The sequence below is a fragment of the Neltuma alba genome, unplaced genomic scaffold (assembly GCF_004799145.2).
Source record: "Neltuma alba isolate B1F8T4 unplaced genomic scaffold, ASM479914v2 tig00010229_pilon, whole genome shotgun sequence".
Taxonomy (NCBI): Eukaryota; Viridiplantae; Streptophyta; class Magnoliopsida; order Fabales; family Fabaceae; genus Neltuma; species Neltuma alba.
In genome coordinates this window covers 890,658-917,950 of record NW_021635161.1, presented here as the reverse complement: position 1 = coordinate 917,950, position 27,293 = coordinate 890,658, and the positions used below count along the sequence as shown (strand labels likewise).

Genomic DNA, 27,293 nt, shown 5'->3' with positions numbered 1-27,293 from the left:
TTCTCATTTGTCGTACTTTTGACTCATTATTATATTGAATTAATTCAAAAGCCACACCGCATGTTCCGTGTCTTTGACTCTATATTGAACATCACATTATTTATGGTTATTTTTTTTGGACACACATATGATTTTAGTGGTGAAGATCGATTTGAACAATAACGTAATTTTATTTTCGAAATGTAATTTTTTTAATACTTTGAACAATGTAATTTTCATATTGGAAGCATGAAAAGAATGTAAATGTTGAACAGCTAAGATTTCTCAGGTAATTTATCCCCCCTAATATGTGGATTGATATTTACGATTTAGTAGGAATACTATAACATAATAAATAGGACTATCTTTTTTTTTTTTTTGCGTAAAATGGATATCATTTCATTTTGTTAGAAATTAGGCTATTTATCAATTTTCTTAGCATGCTCACATAGCTGTGTTGAGCATTGTTTGAATTAGCAAGGGATGGGCCTAGCGGAAATGGCTGTTCTTTTACAATGTAATATTATTTTTCGAATTCCTATTAAGAAAGATGCGGATAGTGCCTGATAGTGTTTTAAATAGGATTATTTCTAATAAAAAACACCTCTAGCAAAAAAAAATATTATGCAAAGAAGAGAAACAAAAGATGATGATTTTTATTAAATATGACACCATCAGACCCTTATGTATAGAGTCTAACCAACTAATCAATTCCCCGCCATCTTAATCAACTGAGATATCACATATTATATCTCCAACCATTTCTAATTTGTTTTATTTGAAATTTATTAGAAGTAGATGATGATAGAGGAAAATTAACGGAGGAGGAACATCTTGAGCCAATAAGCAGAATATTTGAGATATCTCTTGAGATTGTTCTTGAAATCCACGTAAGTGATTCCAAATCGAACGGTGTAGCCAGCATCCCACTCGAAGTCATCAAAAAATGACCATGCATAATATCCCTTCACCTTCACTCCATCCCTGCCCATATCCATCCAAAAATTCACATGAGTATTATTGTATAATTTAATTTTTGTTTTACTTTAAAAAGTGTTATTTAAACTATAACAATACAATTTTTAGTCTTTTAAAAAAGTATATTAAAATTGAAATTTGTATAATTCCAGAAAAATAATGAAATTTTATTTAATCTACATATAATCAGTTAATTAATTATACCTTTTGCGGATAAAATTTATTTATCTATTTCTTATAGTAATTACTTGATTTCTTTGTTGTTGTAACATAGATATGAGAACTCACTTGATAGCCCGGAGAAGATATCTGAGATGAGCATCATAATATCTAATTCTGATTCCATCCTTGATGGCTTCTTTCACTGGTATAGATGCATTGTTTGCTTGAGCAACTCCTGAAAATTCCAACAATAATTATATATGATATAAATAAAACGAATTTACATATAGGTGAAATTAAAGAAAGTTTTTAAGGTTATTAATTATAAATAAAAGAAAAATCACGCAGGACCAATAATTTAGCTTACCATTTTCAGTGATGTAAATGAGTGGGTTATTGTATTTATGCTTTACATATAACAAAAGCTGATGGAGTCCCTTGGGATATATAAAAAGCCAACTCAATGCTGTCTGCAAAACCATCCAAAACCTTCTTCTTTGTTAAATCTGCTTAGAATGCCTACCAGTTAACTACTACATGCATTTTTTTTAATCAATCGCATCTATTTTAAATAGAGCTATGGGAATATGGATCATGCGAGTTGGCTAATCGTGGGTTAGGGTGGGCAAAATCAGCCCGGCTGAAAAGATTCCAATCCAATAGGTGTATTAAAAAAAAACAAAGAAATAGCTGTTAAAGTATAAATTAGATTTTATATTAAAAATTAGAAATAGCACTCCTATCTATATTACTCCCTCCGTTCCTTATTATAAGAGACGAATAACCGAATTACGTTGATCAAAAAAACAGTTAAAATTAGTTAAGAACAATTAATATGTAAAAAGTATAATTTTTTCCAAAAATACCCTCATTAATAAGGAGAGAGAACAATGGTAATTTATTAAAAGAAAGAGAAGTGGAAAGGAGAGAGAGTGTGAGTTGGAGACAATAAATATGGGTAAAGTAGGAAATCAACACAAAAAAGTAGAGACAACTTTTAAGTGTCTCTTATATATAGGAACATGCCATAAGCACCAAATGTCTCTTATAATAAGGAACGGAGGGAGTATTTGACAAGGTGAAAGTGAAGAAAGCATGAAGGAAGCTTAAGGGAAAATTTCAAAAAAAAATAATTCTTGAATTTCAAAATTTCAAATTAGTTTTGTTTACTACATTTTAATAGCAATTTACTATGCTTAAAAAGAAATTGACAACACATTTTTGTACTTATTAATTTTTGATTTGGGATTTTAAAATTTGAGAAGTATTTTTTGGGATTTTTTCGAAGTTTAATGACAGTTGACCTTTCAAATGCATTATCTCTTTAATTTTTTTAATAGACGAAAAGTTGACCGCAACAGAAATATTAAATTCAAGTGGTAGCAGAATATTAGTATTTAAGCATAGTTACTGGAAGTGAGATTTGAAATCCGTCTCGTGGATTGGGATTTCAGGCTCACAGATCTCTATGTAAAATCACAGGCGAATAACTTATCTGTCATCTAAAGAAATAATGAAAGATGAGGAAGAATAATACCGGGGTACCAACTGGGACGCCATTTCTCACGGCTGAAATAAAATGAAAATAATGAAGTTTTATTTGTGTTATTATGTCGGTGAACATAAACTAACATAATGTCTGTAAGTTTTATGGGAAATTAATTAATGATTAGGTTAAATTACCAGAGAGAGTGGCTTGCATATCAGAAGAGAAACTGCGATTAACAGTACTGGTTAAGGGAGCATTTTCTGCATAATTGGTGGTGTAATAGTTCACCCCAAGAAAATCATATGATCCTTTCAGCATTTCTGATTCTGCTTTTGTGAATTTTGGAAGTCTATCTCCAACTATATATCTCATGCTCTTTGGATAATCTCCAAATGTAATTGGATCAGCATACCTATGCACACAGATCAATTATCGCTTAATAACAGAGATTAGAAATATAGACATACGATTTAAATCACTTCGCATATGTTTCATTAAACTAAGAATTCTATCTTAAAATTTAACAATTTTTACATTTTATTCCTATTTAATATATCTACTATATTTTATAAAAACAAAGTCTATACATTAATAAATAAATGGTAAAATAAAAAATTTAATACTGTGACTGATGAATAGGAATAAAATTTTTTTTTCTCTCTATCTTATACTATATCATGTCCTAATTATAAGATTTTATTTATAGATTATAAATAAAGCCTTATAATTAGAGTTGGAGATAATATATAAAACCAGATAAGTACATACCATCCGAACCAAAAGTCGAGAGCTCGACTTGCAGCTTGACGATTGCCTGGAGAGTTTGTTTTTGGCTCCATCCAGTGAGTCACCAATGTGATTCCAATTTCTCCTTTCTGGTACTTCTGTTTCCAATACAACACACACAAAATGACACAAATTCATTAAAAAATACACTCAATCATCACATATATATATATAAATATATATTTTTTATAATCAAGTGCCTGTATTCCTTTTTGTGATCATACAAAAATATTTTCATTACAACTACTCCTTCACAAAAAAAGAAGAAGATAATTTTGCGTACAAATTAAGTCACAATAAGAAATAGTGAAGGAGTCTATTTGCAGTGAAAAAGGAAACCTGATATTTGGCCTTGTATAAACTGACGGCAGCACCGTGGGCCAGAAGCAAGTGGTGGCCGACGAGATAGGGCTCGGTGGCGGAGTTGCCGGAGGTGCAGTTTCCGACATAGTTAGAACATCTTCCCGGCGCGAAACTGCCTGTGTTGTAGCCATTGTTGCTATACCCAAAGGGTTCGTTCAAAGTAACCCAGTGCTTAACTCGATCACCAAAAGTTTTGAAACAAAAGTCAGCATAATCACGAAAGTCCCCCCTACATCATACACACACACACACACACACACCAATTAAATTAGGGAAAAATTACTTTATTTGGATAGTTATAGATAATTATAAGTTTAATTAATTAGTATGACTCACACTATTTTAGGACTAAGAAATCCACCGTATTCATCTTCTAAGGCTTGAGGAAGATCAAAGTGAAAGAGAGTCACAAAAGGTTTTAATCCTATATATGCAATAATTTGTGAGTTAGCTCAGATTTGTTATTATTATTATAATAATAATTAAAGAGACCTTAGAAAAAGAGAGATAGAGGCAGAGAAGTTGACCATTAGAAAGAAGCTCATTGATGAGGTTATTGTAGAACTTAACCCCCGAATAATTGACTGTTCCTTTCCCCTCTGCACATAACTTAAACAAGTTAATCTGTGCAAATCACTTTCAAGTTTTAACATTAACGTCGTAAGATGCAAATTATTGTATGACTACTGAAAACATAATTAAGCACATACTTGGGAATATTCTAGACCATGAGATGGAAAACCTGAAGGAGTCCAACCCGATCTTCTTCATTAATTTGATGTCACTCTGCAATTAACATGCCAATATTCACAATCATCAACAACGTCATCAATTTTTAATTTATTTGTGACTGCATATATATATAATTGAACATTTATATATGCACCTTGTATCGATGATAAAAATCATCTGCAACATCACCATTACTCTGATCCATAATCTTCTCTGTACATCAAAATATAATTTCTTTCGTTAGCATAATTTCTTGGCACACGTTAAGTATTATTCTTTCATATATTGCACAAAATCATATATTATTTTGTGTCTTAAATATAAGAGTTAGTTGATGGTCATAAATATAAGACTTTAATCCACTTTGTCTTTCAAATTTATAATGTGTACTCAAAAATATCCCTATTGATTGTAAGGTATTATTACCTAAGTGTAGTTTCAATGTATATGAATAAATAGGGTAATTTAAGAAAAGTAACACATATTTGTTATAAATAACTAACCTAACTTATTTTCTTAATATTTCTAAATTAGTCATCTCGCTTTTATATTAAGTACTGAAAGTAGACTTAGCTTCTTATGAATTTGTGGTAACTAATGAAAGAAAAATATGTCTGTGTGTGTGTGTGTGGAGACCTGGGTGTTGCCTAGTGAAGGTGTCCCATATGCTTAGTCCTCTTCCATCAATATTGGCTGCTCCTTCTGACTGAATCATCATAATGTAATTCAACAACAAAAAGTGAGGGAAAATATGACAAATTATGATAAAGTATTTCATACAAGTTTGTAGAGAAAAGACTTAAGAAATGAAGAAGAGAATTAATGGAGGCATTTTGATGATAATGAAAAAGAGAAACCTGGTAAGCAGCGGAACCAGCACCGAAAATGAAGGAAGGAGGGAAAAGGGTTCTATTGAAAGGCACAGAATAATGACTTGGCTTAGCACTCTCTGTGCCTCTCAGCAGCAACACGAAGAAGAAAAAGAAGAAGACGAAGCTCAACACTACATTATTTCTCCTGTTTGCCATTAATTTCGTTATCTCTTCTTTGCCATTCAAATGCTTCAACACTCACTTCTATTTAAAGTTCCGAAGCACAGCGTATTTCAGTAGTTTCTTCACCAGTAACGATACCGCACAGTCTTATCACCAATAATGCAACATTTTTGTCATTATCTTTTACAAAATCCCTCTTTTTTACATATAATTTATATTTTATTATCTTATCTCTACATATTGACAATCTAAATATATGTCTATATATTTAATGTCATGAGTCTCACATCACGGAGCTTCACAAATAAATTGTTGTTTATATATTCCAAAAAATTTTGCCATATAATGTATTAGTGTTTTGAAATGGGCTCCTTCTCATAACATATAATATTATCAAACAACATCATCTTCTCCTTTTTCCTTCTTTTTTTTATTTATGTTTTTTGTTTTGGCTATTGGATCTACGTCAGATACACTATTAATTTGCCCCATAATTTAGTGATTTTGCTTGTTGTAGGTAAATTATTAAATTCTCTTCTGATCAGTTACTTCTTTGATTTGGCTTCTCCGAATGATCATGTTGTCGGCAAACAAATCAGATCCGAAGAGATCTGTGCCAATAGTACATAAAATAATATTGTGAGTGGCAATAATTAATTGATCACGTTAGGTGCGTGAGAGAAAACTGCTCTGGTCACTACTGCAATCTGTGTATAAATACATTATATTTGGAAAATCATTATGAGATCCCAAAAAATAACGAATCACCTAAAAATTTTACAATAAATGAGTAACATGTAATGACAAGTTTTAGTATAAAAAATAAGAACAGGTTTATACCTCTCATTTATTGTAGAACTTTTTAGCGATTATATTTAATCAAATCTGATTAAGGTTATGTTTCAAGGTTAGACTAAGCATGCAAAAATTTTAATTTGAAAATATTTGAGTATAGAAAAGATAAGAATTTAAAATATATATTTATTTTGAATATTATAAAATAATGCCAGAAAACTATTAAAAATATGTTCCATGCCAACTGAAACAATACTTTCATATATTTCGTGCCTAAGTTTTCTTTTATAAATAGTGCCCGTTCAGAAGTCAACTAGAATGTTAGGTGTCTCCTAATTAAATGTCACGTTGTTTACGAGTTTAGTAATCGCGATCGACTTGAACAACGTAATTTTATATTGAAGCGTGATTATTGTGTCCAGGTTTTTTTTTTTGAATACTTATGTCCAGATTTAATAGAATATGTGGATGTTAAATTGGTTAGTATAATATTTGGTCCTCGAATTTAGCCCTACTTTGATTTTAATTTCTCAAATTTCAAACTATAGGTTTCAATCTTTTAAGGAGCAAAATGATCCAAATTTTTATTAAATTATAGAGACTAATATTTTAAATGAAAAGAAACTTAAAAGATTAAAACTTATTATTTGAAATTTGAGGGATCAAAATCAAAATGAAAGTAAACTTAAAAGACTAAAATTCGTATTAACTCCTTTTAAATTTTATATAATACTACCTTTGGTCCTTAATATAAGAGCTAGTTGATTAATTTGAATAGATGAAGAAAGTTTGTTAAGTTAGTTATTTATAATAAATAAGTGTTGTTTTTTATAAAATACCTTTATTAATCAAGTATATTAGCTAGAACTATCATTACTATAAGGGCTATTTTGAGAAAAAGTAGATAAATATGAAAGGAAAAGTATATTAAGATATTATATTTAAAATTAAAATAAAATCTAAACAAACTTTTATATTAAAGATCAAAGATAGTAGGTTTTTTGAAAAATTAGAAGATATTTATAATCAATGCAGTCTATGGAAAATAGTCATAAATAAGGAGCAGGGAGAAGGGGAGTGAACGGGGAAGTGCCGGAATCTTGCAAAACTCCGAAAATGGTGGGACCTGTGGGATGAATTGTCATTTTTCTACTAGTGAGAGCATATACGAATACGAGGCGGCACTCGTGGAGCAGGTGAGGGCACATGTCGTTCGAAAATGAAGTTTGTGTGCGTTTTCTTCCCTTGATTGGATTGATGGGCCAAATCATGGATGTTTTTGGTGCTTTATTTTTTGGCGGGCCCAATTGCTTAAAATTCTATGAATAGTATCCATAAAACAAAGTAATAAACTACTAGTAATTAGGAAAACAAAAGCATTGGAATCATCACTACAAGAAATTCATACATGCCTGTGCTTAACCCAAAAAAAAAAAACGCACACCCATAAGAAGGGAAACAGAAGATAATAGATAATAATCTTTTATTAATCACAATAAGACCCTTATATATAGAGTCTAACTGACTAATCAACTTCTTGTGATCTTAAGAACTAAAGTGACATATTTTATCTGCCAGTCCAACCATTAATTTATTATGTAGGAGATATGGTGGAGAATCTGAAGAGCAGAGTTATTATTATGGTGAAGGAAATCAACGGAGGAGGAACATCTTGAGCCAATAAGCAGAGTACTTCATATATCTTTTGAGATTGTTCTTGAAATCTACGTAAATGATTCCGAATCGAACGGTGTAGCCAGCATCCCACTCGAAGTCATCAAAGAACGACCATGCATAGTATCCCTTCACCTTCACTCCATCCCTGCACATGCATAGCCATTCAAAATTTAGATGAGTTTTGTATTAATTTAATTTTTATTTTACGAAACAAATGTCTTATTTTAACTATTACAAATTAAAATTACAACTTGTACTTATTTTTTTCAAAAAATGTGAATTAAAATAGAAATGGGTATAGTTTCAGGAAAAAAAAAACTAATCAATATTTACTTAATCTATATGTGATGTTTTGTGGAAGGACATATATCAATTAATTAATGGAAAATTTTCAATTAAATCCAGTCCAAACACCAAAATCTAAATTCCTAATAATGCTAAAAGGACTAAATAGAAATTTCAAAATCAAGTTAAATGACCACATTTAAGTGGGAATTTATTAAAAATGCAGAGGTATAAATCTGAATTATGGTATTTTAGCTTAATTTAATTTAAGTGGGATTTTGCCTTACTTAATTATACCTTTTTGGGATACAATTGATTTAAATATTTCTTGCAATAATTATTTGTTGTAATAATATATGTGAGAACTCACTTGATAGCTTGAAGAAGATATCTCAGATGGGCATCATAATATCTAATTCTGACTCCATCCTTGATGGCTTCTTTCACCGGTATAGATGCATTGTTTACTTGAGCAACTCCTGAAATTTTCAACGTAACAAGAGTTATATATTAATAATTTCAAGGCTATCTTATATATATATGTATATATATAATAAAATGAACTTACAGATAGGCGAAAGAAATTTTTTAAGGTTATTGTAAATAAAGGACAATAATTCAGGTGGGATCAATAATTTTGCTTACCATTTTCATTGATGTAAATGGGTGGGTCACTGTATTTGTGCTTTACGTACAACAAAAGCTGATGGAGTCCCTTGGGATATATATAAAGCCAACTCAATGCCGTCTGCAAAGCCATCCAAGACTTTCTTCTTTATTAAAGTTGCCAAGGTTAATCGCTCATACCACTACGTATGCATTTTTCGATTAAGAAAAGTATCTTTTTATTAAAAACAATCCAATTAAAATACTATCAGGTATTAAATATTGGTACATCTCTCAATAGAAAGTTGAATCGTTAGATTGTGAGGAATTAGTTTCTTTTATTAAACCCAAACCCTATTAAGAACACTTCTTAATTTTAGAAAGCGGCGAATGTGTGGCCCAACCTACATATTACGGGTTGATCCATTAGGGTTTGAGGGCTGTGTAGGGTTGCATTTTAACCAACCCAACCTACAATTCTAGACGGGTAAAATGGGTTGGATTAGTAAGTTTAACTCATCTCTAGCACTACTTTTAAACACTTTTGATTAGCTTTATATGTATACATATAAAAAGTGTTCGAAATGAAGATCAAGGTACTATTTATACAATTTCACAACGCGCAACTGAATAAAGAGTATGAAGGAACTTTATTTGGCAAAAAGAAGAAAAAGAAAGAAAGACGGAAGTTTATAATGGTGACAATTAAAAAAGTTTAACCTTTCAAATAATTAACTTATATGTCTGTGATCTAAATCTAAAGGAATGAGAAAAGAGGAAGAAGAATATAATATACCGGAGTACCAACAGGGAAGCCATTTCTCGAAGCTGAAATCAAAAGAAAAATGACGTTTATTAAAGTGATGTTTGATAGTGAATATAAAATAACATAATAATTGTCTTTGAGTGATGGGAAATTAATTAATGATGATTAGGTTAATTAAATTACTAGAGAAACTGGCTTGCGCATCAGAAGAGTAGCTGCGATTAACAGTGCTGGATAAGGGAGCATTTTCTACATATTGGGTGGTATAATAATTTATCCCAATAAAATCATAAGATCCTTTCAGCATTTCTGATTCTGCTTTTGTGAATTTTGGAAGTCTATTTCCCACTATAGATCTCATGCTCTTTGGATAATCTCCATATGTAATGGGATCAGCATACCTGCACACACATCAATTATTGCTTGAAACACAGAAATTATTAACCATGTGTTTGGATAGAAAAAGAAAAAGCAGGATGGAAAGAAGCGGAGGGAAAAATTAAACCAGGCATAAGACCAACATGGTTAATTTCTTCCCTAAAGCTTTCTCTTTTAAAAGTGAGGAGATTTTGTGGAGAAAATCAGTTTTCTAAAACTGTCTCGAAGGTTTCTCTGAGTATTATTTTGGTTGTGAAATTACATATTAATTTCCTATTCTTCTTCCTTTCCCCACTTTTTTCCCTTTCGTCCATTTCCTTCACTTCCCATTCCTCACTTCGTCCAAACAGAGAAAATCGAAGGGGAAAAAAATAAATGAGATGAATTGATTTTTTTTTTCATACTAAGATAAATTGATATTAGTTACACTCTACTTCTGTAATCATATTTACAAGTTACTTCCATCAAGTTTTACACATATAGAGAAAAGTTTAAAACTTCATTAAAATTTTCATAAAATAAAACAAAATTTCAATTTTATCCCTATTTAGGGAGTGTTTGTGTTTGTATCCACTGAAAAGCATTTTTGAAAAATATTCTCACACAAATCTAAATAAAACTCAAATAAACTCAAATCAAATATTTACTTTATATACCGTAAAATCTTTTTTAAAATCAAGATTTGGTTTTTACCCAAACACCACATTAATATACATTATATCCTCTGAGAATAAATTCAACATAGTAATAAAAAATGGTAAAATTATATACTACTCTGTTTCTATTTATAAATCACTTGTAGGAAAAAAATTTTTGTCTAAATATAAGTCATCTGTAGGTAATTAACAATTTTTTCTAATTTTATCACTGTTAACTTAATAAATGCATAGATAGACAAAGTGAACAGGTAAGAGAAAATATAAAATATATTTTTAATGCACTTTCTTAAAAAAAGAAAGCAAATGTAAAAAAATTATCAATTTAATATATTTTGTGGTTTGTGAACTTGGAGTACAAGTGATTTATAAATATTCATATGAAAAATTTATTTCACTTTCTTCTATAAATATGATAAAAAAATCATTCTCTTTCTGCGCTGTAAATAAGAATAGGGAGTATATGCATACCATCCCAACCAAAAATCCAGAACTCGACTTGCAGCTTGACGATTGGCAGGAGAGTTTGTTTTTGGCTCCATCCAGTGTGTCACTAATGTGATTCCAATTTCCCCCTTCTGGTATCTCTGTTCCCAATACAGAATACACACAAAAAGACACAACAAGATACGTCAATTCATTGAAAAAGAACACGCAGAGACGCCAAGTTCCATTGCTGCTGTAATTTATTTGTTTTTAATGAAACCTGATATTTGGTTTTGTATAATCTGACAACAGCGGCGTGAGCAAGAAGAAAATGGTGGGTGACGAGATAGGGCTCGGTGGCGGAGTTGCCGGAGGTGCAGTTTCCGACATAGTTAGAACATCTTCCCGGCGGGAAGCTGCCAGTGTCGTAGCCATTTTTGCTGTACCCATAGGGTTCATTCAAAGTAGCCCAATGCTTAACACGATCACCAAAAGTTTTGAAGCAGAAATCAGCATATTCATAGAAGTCCCCCCTAGATCATCATATATTTAAATATCAATTACATTAGGGGAAAAAATAATGACATAAAAAATTGACTTCATTAGGATATATATTTTATTGATTGGTAATAATTTTAATCGATCATTAATATGACTTACACTATTTTAGGACTGAGAAATCCACCATACTCATCTTCTAAGGCTTGGGGAAGATCAAAATGAAAGAGAGTCACAAAAGGTTTTATTCCTGTGGATGCAATAACATGCTGTGGGTTTAGACTTGTTTGGTTTAAAAAAAAGATTTGATAGCAAAGTTAGCTCAGATAAAAACTCAGACATATATATATATATATATATAATTATTTTTCAATATATATACAATTGTAGAAGCCCCAGAAAGAGAGAGAGAGAGGTTAACCATTTGAAAGGAGCTCATTTATGAGATTATTGTAGAAGCCAACTCCCAAATAATTGACTGTGCCTTTCCCCTCTGCGCGCATATATATATATATATATATATATATATATATTAAACAAGTTTTCATTAATTTGTGCAATTATCACTTCCAAGTTTATTATAATGTCGAAAGATGCAAATAATTGTATAGCCATTAAACATATACTAGTATAAGTACTTACTGGGGAATATTCTGGACCATGAGATGGAGAATCTAAAGGAGTCCAACCCTATCTCCTTCATTAATTGTATGTCACTCTGTACAATTAATGTGCCATTATCACAATCACCAACATCATTTCCAATGGCAAGTGAGGTCCCATGCAAAGAAAATTATTAAGAAGTCTCCAGCATTTATCATTTTTAATATCAGAACTTGTTATTACATGCTATTGTATATGTTGTCATTGGGAATTTTTGGTAATTATGTTCATTTCTTGAAGCTTCACATCAATTCTACATTATTTAAACTATATATATATATAAATATATAAAACAATGAGCACATACGTACCCTGTATCGATGATAAAAGTCCTCTGCAACATCACCATTACTCCGATCCGTAATCTTTTCTGTACATCAAAATGAACTCTCTGGTTAGCATTATTTCTTGGCTTACATTTACATACTATTCTTTCATACATACATATTCACAAGTTATGAACAGTTAAGTTCTTGTGAATGTGTGTGTCTATATATATACACACACACCTGGGTGTTGCTTAGTGAAAGTGTCCCATATGCTTAGTCCTCTTCCATCGATATTTACTGCTCCTTCTGACTGAATCATCATGATGTAACCCAACAACAAAAAGTGGGGAAAAGTATAGTAATAAATAATTATAGTATTTCATACAACTTTGTAGAGAAAAGGCTTAAGAGATGAGGAAGAGAATTAATCAATGGAGGCATTTTGATGATAATGAAAAAGAGAAACCTGGTACGCAGCAGAACCAGCACCGAAGATGAAGGAAGGAGGGAAAAGGGTTCTATTGAAAGGCACAGAATAATGACTTGGCTTAGCACTCTCTGTGCCTCTCAGCAGCAACACGAAGAAGGAAAGGAAGACGAAGACGAAGCTCAACGCTACATTATTTCTTACGCTTGCCATTTTCATTATCTCCTCTTTGCCATTCAAATGCTTCAACGCTCACTTCTATTTAAAGTGCCGAAGGATACTGTAATTTTCTAATTTACTGTTGCATTAATATAATTTTTTATCCTTTAAATTTAAGTTTATTTTGACTTTGGTTTTTTGAATTTCAAACCCTTAGTTTTGGTTTCTGAATTTAGTTTATCTTAAAAATTTAGTCCTTGAAAGCGTAACGGTATTAAAATCTACTCCTCCAATTCAATATATAAGACTCTTTTTGTAGTATAATTTATACAACAAAAAAGATCTTATATTTAAGACTGAAAGAGTACTATATATGAACTTACCAAATGATACCTATTTAAATGTTGTATGGATAACAAATTATTTAAAAATAGATTATACCCTCAAAATGTGGCTGCGTAGCACTCTTTTTCTCATTGTTCATTTGAACAATTATTCGCTGCACTATATTTTGAGAACTTATCAAATAACCTATATATATATATGTATATAAATAAGAGTCTTCAAAACACAATACAAAGAGTGATTGTACATTTGATAATTTTACATTATTTTTAACATCATTTATAATGCTTCAGTAAATTTTAACATTTATTATTTTTTTAGTAACTAATATTTTAAAATTCACAAAGAAAGAAGCACAATTTCCTAGGTCTGATCACCCTTATTGCAATAGTTATCTTTCTGCAGAAGAGAAAATTTCATGAAAAAATTACAAATAAAGACTTCCTAATATGTAAAATTATAATTTGGGATTCTAAATATGAAAAATAACAGATAAGGACTAAGTTCCACTTTTGCAAATATAAAATCATGATGAAATGTTTAAAATGCCTCTTAATCAAATTGTGATTTGATCTACTGAAATTGTCATTTGCTAAAGTGAAATTGTTATTTTTCATAATCAACTCGTCATTTGACATATCCTCAGCTAAGTTATGATTTGGTCTATTAAAGTTGTCATTCATTAAAATCAATTTGTCATTTCCCAAATTCAGCTTGTCATTTAGTTGGTGGGCATTTCAAACATTTCACTATGATTTCATATTTGCAAAGGTAGGATCAGGTCCTTACTTGCTATTTTTTATATTTAGGATCTTAAATCATAATTTTACATATTAAGGGGTCTTATTTACAATTTTTTCAAATTTCATTTGGCGGAGAAAGATTCTCTCTTCTGCCGTCCTTTTCCATCACCATCATCACATCTAAGGCGTGTAATTTAATATTTTATGAAAATAAATAATATTATAATTTTATTTAAAATATATATAAATTAAATAATTTTAAATTATTAAAATTGTACAACTGTAAATTATTATTATATATTTTCAGTTTTTTCCACGTCAGATCTATAGAAATGTTTTCTAATAGGACAAAACTTAGGGAGAATTACAATTGGTCTCAAAAAAATTTTAATTATTCTAAAATCTATTGACAAATAAAACAATAGAAAGTGAGTATTGACAAGTTTTAGACTAGAAAAATGATAATATATTCAGAATAGTCATATGTTATAAAATTTTTTGATAATTAAATTTTTTAAAAAGATTTATTATTGCTTCTCCCCATAACTTATCATGTGTGGCCATAATTACTTGATCAAACTTGGCGAGAGAATTCTCCATCGGTCAACTACCATGTGCATATAAATATACATATACCAAAAATACTTAAATCAAATTTTTTATATTTGCTATTATAAGTTCTTCACATGTGTCTTTTTTTTTTAATATAAGCTTATAATTCAATGATAATACTTTAAAAATAAAATACATAATTATATGTCACATAAAAACTTGACATAATAAATAATAAATATAAGTTACTTAACACAAAGTATTGTCTTAATAGATACTAAAAGTGATAAGATGCTTAAATACTCTGGAAGTGTCAATGAAGGAGTGCCTAGTACTTGGAATTGTTTTTAGTTTTCATATTTTTATCACAAAAATATATTGGGCGTTATCCATCATTAAATTTGACTATTAAAATATACAGCTTGAATTTATAAAAAAAAAATAGTTTGATCTATATCTTTAATGTTCAAACTTAACAGTAGATAATTAGGACAGACATGTTACAAAAATAAACTTTCAGAACATATAAAAACAAAAAAAAACTTTTAGATACTAAGTGCTCCTTTGTTGATATTTCTGAGGTATTTAAGCACATTATCCTTATACTAAAATCTAATCTAATCTGATTAAGATTATAGTTTCATTTTTCATACACAAGTGCAGAATGTTTAATTTAAATTTTTTTAAAAAAATTATTTAGAAAATATTTGAGTGTAGAAAGATAAGAATTGAATACACACACATACATTTTTGGTGATCGCGATCCATTTGAACAGTGTAATTTTATATTGAAGCATGAAGATTGTGTCCAGATATTACTGCAATACGTGGATTTTAAATTTCATTTAATAATTTTTTTAGAAAATGGAGGATATATATAATTAATGCAGTCTATAGGAAATAATAAATATGGAGTAGCTAGGTTGCGAATTTCTTTTTCCGAAGAGGAAAATTAGAAGTGTATTATAGTTTAAGGTAGTTTGTCCAAATAAACAAATGAAAAAATGACAGCTTTTGTGACTTCAAAAAAAAAAAAAACTCCATTGACAAACTCAATTATTTTTATATATTTTGGTATCTTTTATATGGGTTTTGTCAACTTAATTGGTCCATTTTTGCCTTAATTGATTGTTCTTTGATTTATTTTGTTTTATTTTGAATTATATTTTATAGGGGCAAAATTGTCATGTTTTGATTTAATTATGATTAATTGATTTTTAAGGACAATTAATGCTATCTTATCCTTGAATTTTGCTTGCAGGTTCTTGGAAGATTCAAAAAAAAAAAGAAAAAAAAAAAAAAAAAAAGAAAAGAAAATTAAATTAAAAAATAATAATAATAATAAGTTGGGGGCAAAACGTTGCGTTTTGCCCCAACCTAATAATCATCATCAGCGAGGCGCGGAGAAGCAGAACACGAAACACACGACAGCGCCGAACACACACACGCGAGGCAGAAGAAATAAAGCAGGAGCGTGCTGGCGGCGAACGAAGAGAGGGGACCATTCATCATCTTCTCCGTTGAATCTTTCTGGTGGCAGAGAGAATCAGCGACGGGAGACGCGAACCAGCAGCACAACAGAACAGAGAGACAGCAGCTTGAACTGAGACGCGAGCAGAACAGGGGCAGCACGAGCTCGACGGCGTGAACAGTGTTCTTCCATGGCAGACCGCAAAAGAACATCGATTGTGGCATTTCTCGTGACTATGCGTGGCTAGAGCTCTGAAATCTTCTAATTCAACAATAATGGCAGGAGCTTAGATCATCAAGGGGAGTTTTAGTTGCTTTAATTTCCTACTCAATAATTGTTTAACAATTCCTAGGTCTTAGGATAGTTTTTCTAATTATTGAGATAATTGTATTGCTTAATCTGATTATATTTAGGGATTATTGTGACTGGATTATTGCTTAGTATTTGACATTGGGCTGTTTATAGCTTTGATTTCAATTATGATGTTGTGGTTATGACATTTGTATTGATTTTGGAGTTAATATATTATGATATTCTAAGGTGGCTTAGAATCTTGGATCATATTGTCTTTTGCTAGCTTTAAGTCTATTGTTGTGAATTTAAGGATTTAATTGAGCATTGGTTTTTAGTATCTTTAATTTCATTTTACTATTCTGGTTGCAGTTAGTAATTTGAATTTTAGGAAAATATTTTGTGGCAACTCGAGGTGGCTCGGTTGTTGGATTAAAAGCTTAATTATAATTCTTAATTCATTGTTTTTAACTCCCACATCTTTTAAAGTGATGATTGCCTACATTGTTGAATTAGAGGATTGATTATCATCAGTGTTATTTGTGTGTCTCATTTTCATTTCTTTAATCTCCATTCATTTTAATTACTTTTATATAAAAAAACAAAAAAAAGTATTTTAATTTCAATTTGATTCGTAGTATTTAATTAACAGCTTTTCAAAATCAAAAATCTCTTTTTATAGTTTAGGTTACTTGCATTCAATTGCTAGGGTTTAATTTCGTTTTTTCGGCTCCTCAAAGTGAAACGACCCGAGTTTTTGCACTATATTGCATTAATTCGGTTAATTTTTTGGAGTAACCCCAAAGCGACAATTAAGGGCAGTTCAACTTCAAATCCTGTTCTTATTATAAGATTTTTTTTTATAGTCTACAAATAAGATCTTATAATTAAGACCTGAGGTAGTAATTGACAATAAAACAAATATTAATGAAGGAATTAGTGTTCAAAATAACTAAATTTCATGAACATGAAAGTGAAGTTAAAAATATTGCATTATAAGTGGCAATATCAAGGGGAGGCGAATTATATTTATCAAATTTTCAAAATTATTAAACTTTTTCATTGCGAAAGAAGATGATCCCTTATAACATGGTAAATTAAAGCTTAAAAATCTGGTAGACGATTGTTTGCATTTACTATCAGCTGTATCTTGATTATAGGATTATTCTCAGTAGAAAGATAGTTATGAGTTAAAAAATGCAAGGGAAAGTGTTATCTACCCCAATCATTGAAGCATGCTTTTATATGTTATTATAATTTTGTGGTAATCAATAGAGATTAAGTCTAGCAGAATAAAATATTCTCTCACATCATGATAAACCAATATTTAAATTCCTGTTAAGAGACGTATTAACATTTAATATTTGATAATATCTCAAACATGATTGTCTCTAATAAAAAAATATTTATGCCTAGTAAAAGAATTTTGTGGTAGATGTTCAATACTTCAACTTCTACTATCCCCAGTCCTAAACGTAGCGTCTAGTTTATTTAGGACAGGAGGTAGTATATATTTATATATTAACAAAACTTGTCAAGCATTCGAAAGTAAAAATGATATTAATTTTACATTGAAATATTTTCCAGGTTTCATGTAATATTGCATCTAGGTTTTTGCATATTCCAAAGTCCAAATTCGGGATTTGGAGTCTTACGCATATAGATATACTTTATGGATCATTAATAAGTAGCTCGCTCTCTCTCGTACACGTCTATAACACTTGTTAAAATCAAGATATTAAAGATATTAAAGTCAAGACTTCATTTATTTATTTAAAATTCATAAAAAGTACGTGATTATTTATTTCAGAACATGGCAATAAACAACCATACGTGGTGCTGATGTGATTCCAAAGCAAATTAAAGCCTCGGACATTAAATATACTGCAAATTAATTGCTCTCCAAAGGCTTGCATAATTAAGGAGTTGATGATGATTATGACTAATGAAGGAGGAACATCTTGAGCCAATAAGCAGAGTATTTCATGAATCTTTTGAGATTGTCCTTGAAATCCACATAAGTGATTCCAAATCGAACGGTGTAGCCGGCATCCCACTCGAAGTCGTCAAAAAATGACCATGCATAATATCCCTTCACGTTCACCCCGTCCCTGCATATATAATACCCAAATTCAATTTACTTAATATTGCGTTCGGTGTATAATATAAGGTCTGGTTTATAATTTTGATTTATGTATATGTATGGATCACTTACTTGATAGCTTGAAGGAGATTTCTGAGATGGTTATCATGATATCTAATCCTCATACTGTCCTTGATTGCTTCTTGAACCGGTTTTGACGCATTATTTAATTCAGCCACTCCTATAAATAATTACCACAAATTACTTAAAAATTAAGGATATCATGAACTATATATAATAATATTGTGCCTGTGATCATGAAAGTGTTTGATGATGATGATGATGATATATACCATTTTCAGTGATGTAAATAGGCGGGTTCTGGTATTTGTCCTTGACATACATCATAAGTTGATAGATTCCCTTGGGAGCAATATAGAGCCAGTTCAAAGCAGTCTGCACAATTGTAATAATCAGGCTCATGGCACAAATTGTCTGATTGGAAGTTAATTAAGGATGTGTTTATGTATTTAATAACACTAAGAAGAAGAGCATACCGGGGTACCAACATAGAGACCATTTCTCTTGGCTGAGATTGCAAGGAAATAAAGGTGAGGCGGTTTCATATGTCAATATATACATTAAATTGAGAAAGGAAGATATATAGAAATGTAATTTTTTAAGGAAAAATTAATCTGCTAGTACCTATATTTTTACCGGATTTTTAATCGCATTTCTATACCTTTTTTTTTTTCAATTTCATCACGTTTTTATAAATTGCCTTGTTTTAATTTTATCCCTGTAGATAATTTTTGTTTCTTTAATTTTTATCATGGCCTCCTTATAGTTTCACATGATTTTTAATCAGATCTTAATAGCCCCCCCCACCCCCAATCAGCCACCTGAAACTACAACAATCTGAGTAAAAACTACGTGAAATCACAAGGAATAGATTGAAAAGAAGCTACAAATGATTAAAATCAATTGTACAACTATAAGAATTTAATCATTGTACAACTATAAGAACATGATAAAAGAACAAAACTTTAGAAACCTGATTAAAAATCAAATAAAATTATAGTGACATGCACAATTATCTTCCTTTTTTTTAGGAAAAAAAATATATGATATATACTTGAGTCCCGGGGATATGTTAATTTGATCAATTACTTACTGGAGAGAGTGACACGCATATCAGAAGTATAACTCCGATTAACAGTGGAAGCAGATAGGGAGTTTTCAGCATAATAGGTGGTATAATAATTGACACCAAGAAAATCATATGATCCTTTCAGCATTTCTGATTCTGCTTTTGTGAATTTTGGAAGTCTGTCTCCCACATATGACCTCATGCTCTTTGGATAATCTCCATATGTAATTGGATCAGCATACCTGCATATATCCACTTATTGTCCAGATTTTTTTTTCTTTCCCTTAATTGACTGTTTAATTTGACAATATGATACTAGCTAGAGTATATTTCACTGGGGAAAAAAGAATTATTTTTTAAAGTCAAATTTATTTTTGAACAATTCAAATTTAATGGAGACATGCTGAGAGGCAAATTCTTGGCCCTATGTCTTTATCACTTACCATCCAAAGAAAAAATCCAGAGCTCGATTTGCGGCAGCATGATCGACCATAGTCTCAGACTTTGGCTCAAACCAAATTGTCACTATAGTGATCCCTATTTTTCCCTTTTGAGTAGCCTATAATAATTACAATAAATAATTGAGTATATTATTCACTTGGGAAAAAATAATTTTTAAAGTCAAATTGCATATTTCGTTCGATAAAAAACTGATGAAGTAGGATTAACATGCTTTGGGGGGAACATAATAATTGGAAATTAAATAAAGAGAACCTGAAATTTGGTTTTGTAGAGCTTAACAGCAGCCGCATGAGAAAGGAGGAGGTGGTGAGCCACCAGGTAAGGCTCGGTGGAGGAGTCACCAGCGGAGCATTTTCCGACATAGTTAGAACACCTGCCCGGTGCGTATGTGCCACTATTGTATCCATTCACACTGAATGAGTAGGGTTCATTGAGAGTAACCCAATTTTTAACCCTATCTCCAAATGTTTTGAAACAGAAGTTTGCATACTCTTGGAAATCTCTCCTAAAATAATCAATCAATTAATCAGAAGTCAATAAGAAGAGATGTAATAATGATGAGATCATGACATATGAATTATCCACAAATAACTCAAAATTTAGGAAAATTATTTGTAAAAAAAGTTTTGACAATACACATGAAGAAGTTTGATAGATAACAGAAATTCTTGCGTGCATTAAGAGCACCACGTCATTTGTGATCTTCATAGAATCAACTCAAATAAATTCAGCCTCACATGACGGGGGTGTTTGGGTTCCAACCCAAACCATGGTTTGGGAAAAAATCTCCCAAACACTCTTTAAAAACTCAAAACCATGGTTTTGAATTAAAACCATGGTTTTGGCTTCAAAACCATGGTTTTGGGAAAAGCAAAAAATTTTTGCTTTTGGAAAAAAAATAGAGAATATGAGAGCCTATAGGATATGTATCTTGTTGTTTTTTTATAAACATATTTTTTTATAAATATATTTAATCTTATATCTTATAAATATATATACATATTAATTATTTATTAATTAGATTATCTTATGTATTATTAATTATGTTAATAAAAAATATATTATTAACAATTTTATTCCTTCAAATTAAAATATATCATAAAATATATTTTTTCTATAATTATCATATTAACTTATGCCTTTTTTAGTAATTTGTATATGTAAAAAGTGCTTCTAGTAACAACTATCCAAACACTCTCACTTCTCAGAATCACTTTTTCACAAAATCTATTCTTCAAAAAATTTATTCTCTCCAGAATCTATTCTCCAGAAACCATTCTCCAAACCATGGTTTGGTTATATCCAAACACCCCTACATTACTGGTAAGGGAAATCAATAGTCATAAGTCCCACAAAAATTTATACTTAATAATTTCTTTCTTTGTCAATTTAATGCCTCTCTCCTCCTCCTATTTTCACTTCCAACAATGCCTCTCATTCCTCTTCCATAAAATCCACCGAACCCCTCCGCTGTTAGAAAACTTTTGACTCTGTATTTTCCTGGCTTGATGACTTTATGCATAACTTTTGAGGAATGGAATGATACTCATACTCCTTTCCACTCACTTGGGGGGGGGGGGGGAACCACCCTGAAGACCGTTCATCCTATTTCATTCCACCAAGAGACCAATGTGCTTCCCCGCAATATATTAATTCTTATTAAAAATATTTATCAATAACATTTATGTTAAGTAAGTTAATGTTACAAAATAATAAATACATAGTTATATATTAAAATATTTATTCATATCTGATATACATTTAAATAAAATTCGGCGGTATTGTAGAATTTTAGGGGTTTCTTAATATATTTTCACATTTATTAAACTTTTTTACCTTAAACATATAAATAATATATATATGCATCTGTATATGCAAATAAATTGAAAAAATGGACCCGATGGATATATGTATATTGTATAGAAAATCAAATATAACAAGATTTGACCGAATAAACCTAATTAATAAAAGTAAATTGATGTAAGTTTTGTCTTTTAAAAAAAAATACCACCTTCATTTTGAATATAAGAAATAGATAACATATACATTTTAACCCTGAGTATAAGACTTAGTTTTATTTGCCTCTGAAATTTGTAGTTTTCTTCCTTAAAATATCCTTATTAATTATATACAGTAAGAAAATTTTTATGAACAGGTGAGACGGTTATAATGTATATGATTGTAAAAAATATTTTTAAAAAATCAACACATATTTATTATAAATAATTAACACAACTAAATTTTTTAATATTCATAAATTAGTTATCTGATTTTTATATTAAAGATCAGATGTAAAAGTATATGAGTGTGTGACAAGTCAATTAAAAATTGACAAGTTAGAAAATTTATCTAGATGTGACTTAAAATTTAAAAGAATTTGCAAAATTGCAATAACAATCAAAGTTTAGTAAGTAATAAAATAGTTTTTTCACTCAAAAAATTAATATATATAACTATTTATTTGTTATTTTACAACATTAATTTAGTATAAATGTTATAAATAAATATTTTTAACGTACTGCTGGGGAGGGCACGTTGGTGAATGGGGTTACTAATGAAGATTTTTTGGGGCCGTTTTCAAATTTGAATGGCTGACGGATTTGATGGGTTGATGAAAGAGAGAAAAAAGGCATTGTTGGAAGTGAAAATGAGAGTTAGAGAGAGGCATTAAATTCACGGAGAGAGAAATTATTAAATGTAAATTTTTGTGGTACCCATGACTATTGATTTCTCTAACCAATAGTGTCATGTGGCACTGAATTTAACTGAGTTGGTTTCATGTCTTTCATCTAATTGGGGAGATCACAAATGACTTGATGCTCCTAGTGCACGTAAGAATTTGTTTGATGGATGATAGATAATGGTGTGTTATTACTTACACAACTTTAGGACTACGAAATCCCCCATACTCATCTTCAAGAGCTTGAGGAAGATCCCAATGAAAGAGCGTGATAAATGGTGTTAAACCTATATACATGTCCACAATTATTCAGCCAATAGATATGAAAAAGGCTTAATTATTAATTTGCATTATTTATTTCAAAAGTTCATCTTAATACAGACATTAATTAATATAATGATGATTTGGAGGTGATTAATCGATTAAGTAAAAATAGGGAGTTACTGACCATTAGCTAGGAGCTCATTTATAACGTTGTTGTAGAATTTGACTCCCAACTCATTCACTTTTCCCTTGCCCTCTGCACAAAATCAAGTAGTAATTATTTTTAAATCACTTCATGTCATAGTCGTTTAATGAGAAAATTCTTACCAGGAAAAATTCTAGACCATGAGATGGAGAATCTAAAGGAATCCAGCCCAATTTTTTTCATCAGCTGTATGTCACTCTGCAATATTGGGGGGGGGGGGGAGGCATTTATTCACAAATACAACCACACAATACAAAAGCAAAAGACTTGTAATTTAATCTAGTGACATAAAAAACTTTCCGATAAATGGAAGGTTGTGATTCGATCTCACATCTAATCCTAAACTGTTATTACTTAATTACCCCTTTAATTTATTTATATATACACACCTTTGTGTGTGTTTGTGTGTGTGTAAGGGTGGTGAATATTGACAAAATAGATGAAGTTGATGATGAGCAGCACCTTGTAGCGATGATAGAAATCATCGGCCACTGCACCAGTGCTCTGATCTGATATCTTTCCTGCTCATTAGTTACACATATTAATTAAAAATCAAATTTTAAAAAATATTTTATACTAAAAACATTAGAAAAAGGGGAGAAAATAAAAAATGAAACATGCATGGTTAGAACAAACCTGGGTGCTGCTTAGTGAAGGTGTCCCAGATGCTTGGTCCTCTTCCATCAATATTTGCTGCTCCTTCTGACTGTTCTTATCAACAAACCAGGGAAAGAAAATATATCCATAAACTTTCACTCACACATCAATAATTAAAAATGAATATATATATATATATATATTTAAAAGTTGTTCTTGGGGCTTTGACCGGTTTAACAGAGTTATTACCAATTGGATCCCACAATACTTAAATATAAAATATACAGACACACGCGGACCTGATAAGCAGCAGAGCCAGCACCAAAGAGAAAGTCAGAAGGAAAGAGGGTTCTATTGAAGGGAACGGAGAAATGGCTGGGCTTTGCATCGCCACCGGCAACCGCCGTAAGAGTGGTGGCGGTGGCCACCAGAAACACACACAGCCGGAAACCACGACCACCTTCAACTCTCATGGCTGCTCCTGGTTTAGTAGTTTATCAGTTGTGGTGAACTACTTGATCAAGCTCATCTATTTATAGTGGTCCTTTGATTATCAACTGAACTAGTTTCAAATACTCATGCGATGAACACTCCAAGATCATCGATCATTTGTATTTAATTTGGATGGTTCAAATTTAAAATTTTTTTAATTTTAGTTTTGGGTATCCTAAACTCATCATATTTGGACCATTTAGATCTAATTTGGAAGGTCTAAATTTATTTTCTTTTTTATTTTAATTTTTTTAAAATAATTATTTTAATGAGTATGAATCTAAAATAAAGATAATCTCTTAACTATTATTTTTTTAAAAAAATAATTTTTTGTTTAAACATAAAAAATTAAATATGAATCATCTAAATCAAATATAAATAATCCAGATATGATAAGTTTAGATGCTCTTTACTTGATGCGCACCAAGCACCAAAACTCGTTCTGATTACTAGATTACCAACTGGACATTTTTGTATATTTGGACAGACAGAACTTACCTCTTTGTTATTATATATAATATATTTTTCAAACAACAGTATCAATTATCATTTTCTTACTTCACCGTGTATCCTTAATTAATTTTTGTCTTCTTCTTAGAAAAGAAAAATTCAAATATTGTCTTATAATGAGAGGGCACGTTATGATCTATCATAAAATTGTTTTAGAAAAAAAAGGCGAAATGAAAGAAATAATTTCTCAAACATTATTTTACAATTCTAGCACAAATTTTAAATATGATTTCAAATTTTAGAAGTAACAACCATATATTTTGCCCAAGAAAAAGTAAATTACTCCTCTCGTCCTAAATATAATACCTTTATACTAGTGTGTACAAGGGTCTTATACTTAGAATTGGAGAAGTAGTTGAAAAAAATTATAATATTTCAATCTGCATGTAGATATTGTACCAACTATCTTATGTATGTATAGTCTGTTATAAGTAATGTGTGTGGGTAAATTTATAAAAGAACAGTAAATTGCTAAACCTTCTTGTTTGATGTTCGGTTCGGGTTTTAAACTATTGGATGGTATCAAATATACCACAAATAATGTCTTATAATTAGAACTAGAGGTAATATATGAAAAGAAAATTTAAATTGTCATTTTAAAATTAAAACAAAATAATAAAAATGCTCTTTACTAGAAATATAAAAAAAAAATCCCAATTCCTTGTCGATGCCACAACCTCAGGCGAAGTGGTTGCCGACTTGCCAAGAGAGGATTTTTTTCTTTTTTTGGAAAATAGGGTGGAGGTGGGATTTGCCACCACTCGTGGTTTGTGCTAAAATTAATTATGATCATTGAGCTACCAAAACTTTATTATTGTTAATATAATGCAAAAAAAATATATAAGCCAACCTCTTGTTTTTAACTGCTTTGTATAGGTGTTGATTATATTTTAATAAATGTTAATGACATTCATTTAACAAGCAATAAGAACCTTTTCCGGTCATTTATAACTTCTGGATGGGTATTGACTACATTTCAATTGGGACTAAAAATTTTTGTTTAATACTACCTGTGATTCTTAATATAAGAGCTCGTTTGACTTTTATTTTGGTCTTAAATATAAAATTCCAATCCACTTTGTCTCTCATATTTATCTATTTTTTCTAAAGTAGTCCTTATAATAATGATAATTCTAACAGTATATTTGATTAGCAAGGATATTTTAAGAAAGATATTACCAATTTATTACAAGTAACTAACTTAACTAATTTTTTTTAATTCACTCAAATTAGTCAACTGACTCTTATATTAAGGAAGGACCAGAGAAAATAAGTAATATGGCCACTATTTTCAGGTCATTCAAAAAAAAATTTATAAGTATTTCAATAATAGGTATTAGCAACTTTAGAATATAAATTAACAAGTGGCAATTTTAACTTAAATAATAAATAATTATTACATCTTGTTAATTTCAACAATTATTGTTTTTTTATTTTAGGTTATTAAAGTATTAAATATTACCTCCGGTTCTAATTATAAGACCCAGTTGACTAATTTGAGGAGATTAAAGAAGTGAGTTGAGTTAGTTATTTGTCCTAAATAGGTATTGTCTTTTCTAAAATATCCTTGCTAATCAAGTGTATTGACTAAAACTATCATTGTTAGAAGGGTTACTTTGGGGAAAAAATGTGTAAATATGAGAGATAAAATGGATTGGGGTCTTATATTTAGGACCAAAATAAAATTCAAACATGATCTTATATTAAGGATCAGAGGTAGTATTATATATGTTACTATATACATAAGTTCGCAGTGGCATGCAGGCGTGTCGTTTCAGTGAAATACGTATGGCTTAACCTGCTTTGTCAGTCATTCACTTGGTGAGCCTTTTATAAATATAATTGAATATATTATAAAGGATTTAAATATGCGGTTAAAGATATCATTTCTTTCTATAGAGGAGAGGAGCTTTTTATATATTTCTACATCTAAGATCCGACTTATATCGATAATAGTAATAAGAAATGAAGCATTATGGTAAGAAAAAGCGTGATTCAAAGAGAGAAGAAGAGACAAAAATTGGAATAAAAATATTATTTGATTTGTCGATCCTCAAATAAAAAGAATATAAGTAAAGTTTCATAGTTAAGTGATAAATGGAAAATTCATGAAAAGTTATAATCACCACCGCGTGATAGTATACCTATACTTTTTCATTGACATTGTTTTTTGACCGGAAGATTAGGAGCTAATTATCGAGATTTTTGCCAGCTAGTAGAACTAGGATGTGTAATATGATGTTAATTATGATGCTTCTTTAAATTAAATGAAAGGCGTGTGTAAGAGAGAAGGTACAAATAATTCCTGACTAATGATTATTATGCCTTTTTTATAATAATTATTATGTTTTGTTCATTT

At 30.2% G+C, this 27,293-nt stretch overlaps 2 protein-coding genes across 3 annotated transcripts; both read right to left on the bottom strand.

Annotated features, from left to right (window-relative positions):
• Positions 1 to 622: 622 nt before the first annotated feature.
• LOC114754985 (vicianin hydrolase-like) lies at positions 623 to 20,131 on the bottom strand. Of its 2 annotated transcripts, XM_028943851.1 has the most exons (16): positions 20,125 to 20,131; positions 18,325 to 18,330; positions 10,268 to 10,276; positions 5,347 to 5,538; positions 5,126 to 5,195; positions 4,644 to 4,702; positions 4,468 to 4,543; positions 4,285 to 4,356; positions 4,094 to 4,181; positions 3,734 to 3,986; positions 3,377 to 3,492; positions 2,803 to 3,020; positions 2,657 to 2,688; positions 1,487 to 1,589; positions 1,246 to 1,354; positions 623 to 963 (listed from the first exon to the last, which is right to left on the bottom strand). In XM_028943851.1, the coding sequence occupies exons 4-16, from the start codon at positions 5,515 to 5,517 to the stop codon at positions 795 to 797; spliced, it is 1,536 nt and encodes a 511-aa protein (XP_028799684.1). In that variant the 5' UTR covers positions 5,518 to 5,538; positions 10,268 to 10,276; positions 18,325 to 18,330; positions 20,125 to 20,131; the 3' UTR covers positions 623 to 794. The 2 variants fall into 2 exon arrangements, with proteins under 2 accessions (XP_028799684.1, XP_028799685.1); XM_028943852.1 differs by lacking the exons at positions 623 to 963; positions 1,246 to 1,354; positions 1,487 to 1,589; ... (11 more) ...; positions 18,325 to 18,330; positions 20,125 to 20,131 and adding exons at positions 7,690 to 8,101; positions 8,612 to 8,720; positions 8,887 to 8,989; ... (8 more) ...; positions 12,744 to 12,813; positions 12,970 to 13,149.
• LOC114754987 (vicianin hydrolase-like) lies at positions 18,352 to 24,455 on the bottom strand. The gene is made up of 13 exons (XM_028943854.1): positions 24,232 to 24,455; positions 23,972 to 24,041; positions 23,798 to 23,856; positions 23,458 to 23,533; positions 23,315 to 23,386; positions 23,066 to 23,153; positions 20,439 to 20,691; positions 20,168 to 20,283; positions 19,749 to 19,966; positions 19,132 to 19,163; positions 18,928 to 19,030; positions 18,707 to 18,815; positions 18,352 to 18,602 (listed from the first exon to the last, which is right to left on the bottom strand). The coding sequence occupies exons 1-13, from the start codon at positions 24,403 to 24,405 to the stop codon at positions 18,434 to 18,436; spliced, it is 1,539 nt and encodes a 512-aa protein (XP_028799687.1). The 5' UTR covers positions 24,406 to 24,455; the 3' UTR covers positions 18,352 to 18,433.
• Positions 24,456 to 27,293: the final 2,838 nt, after the last annotated feature.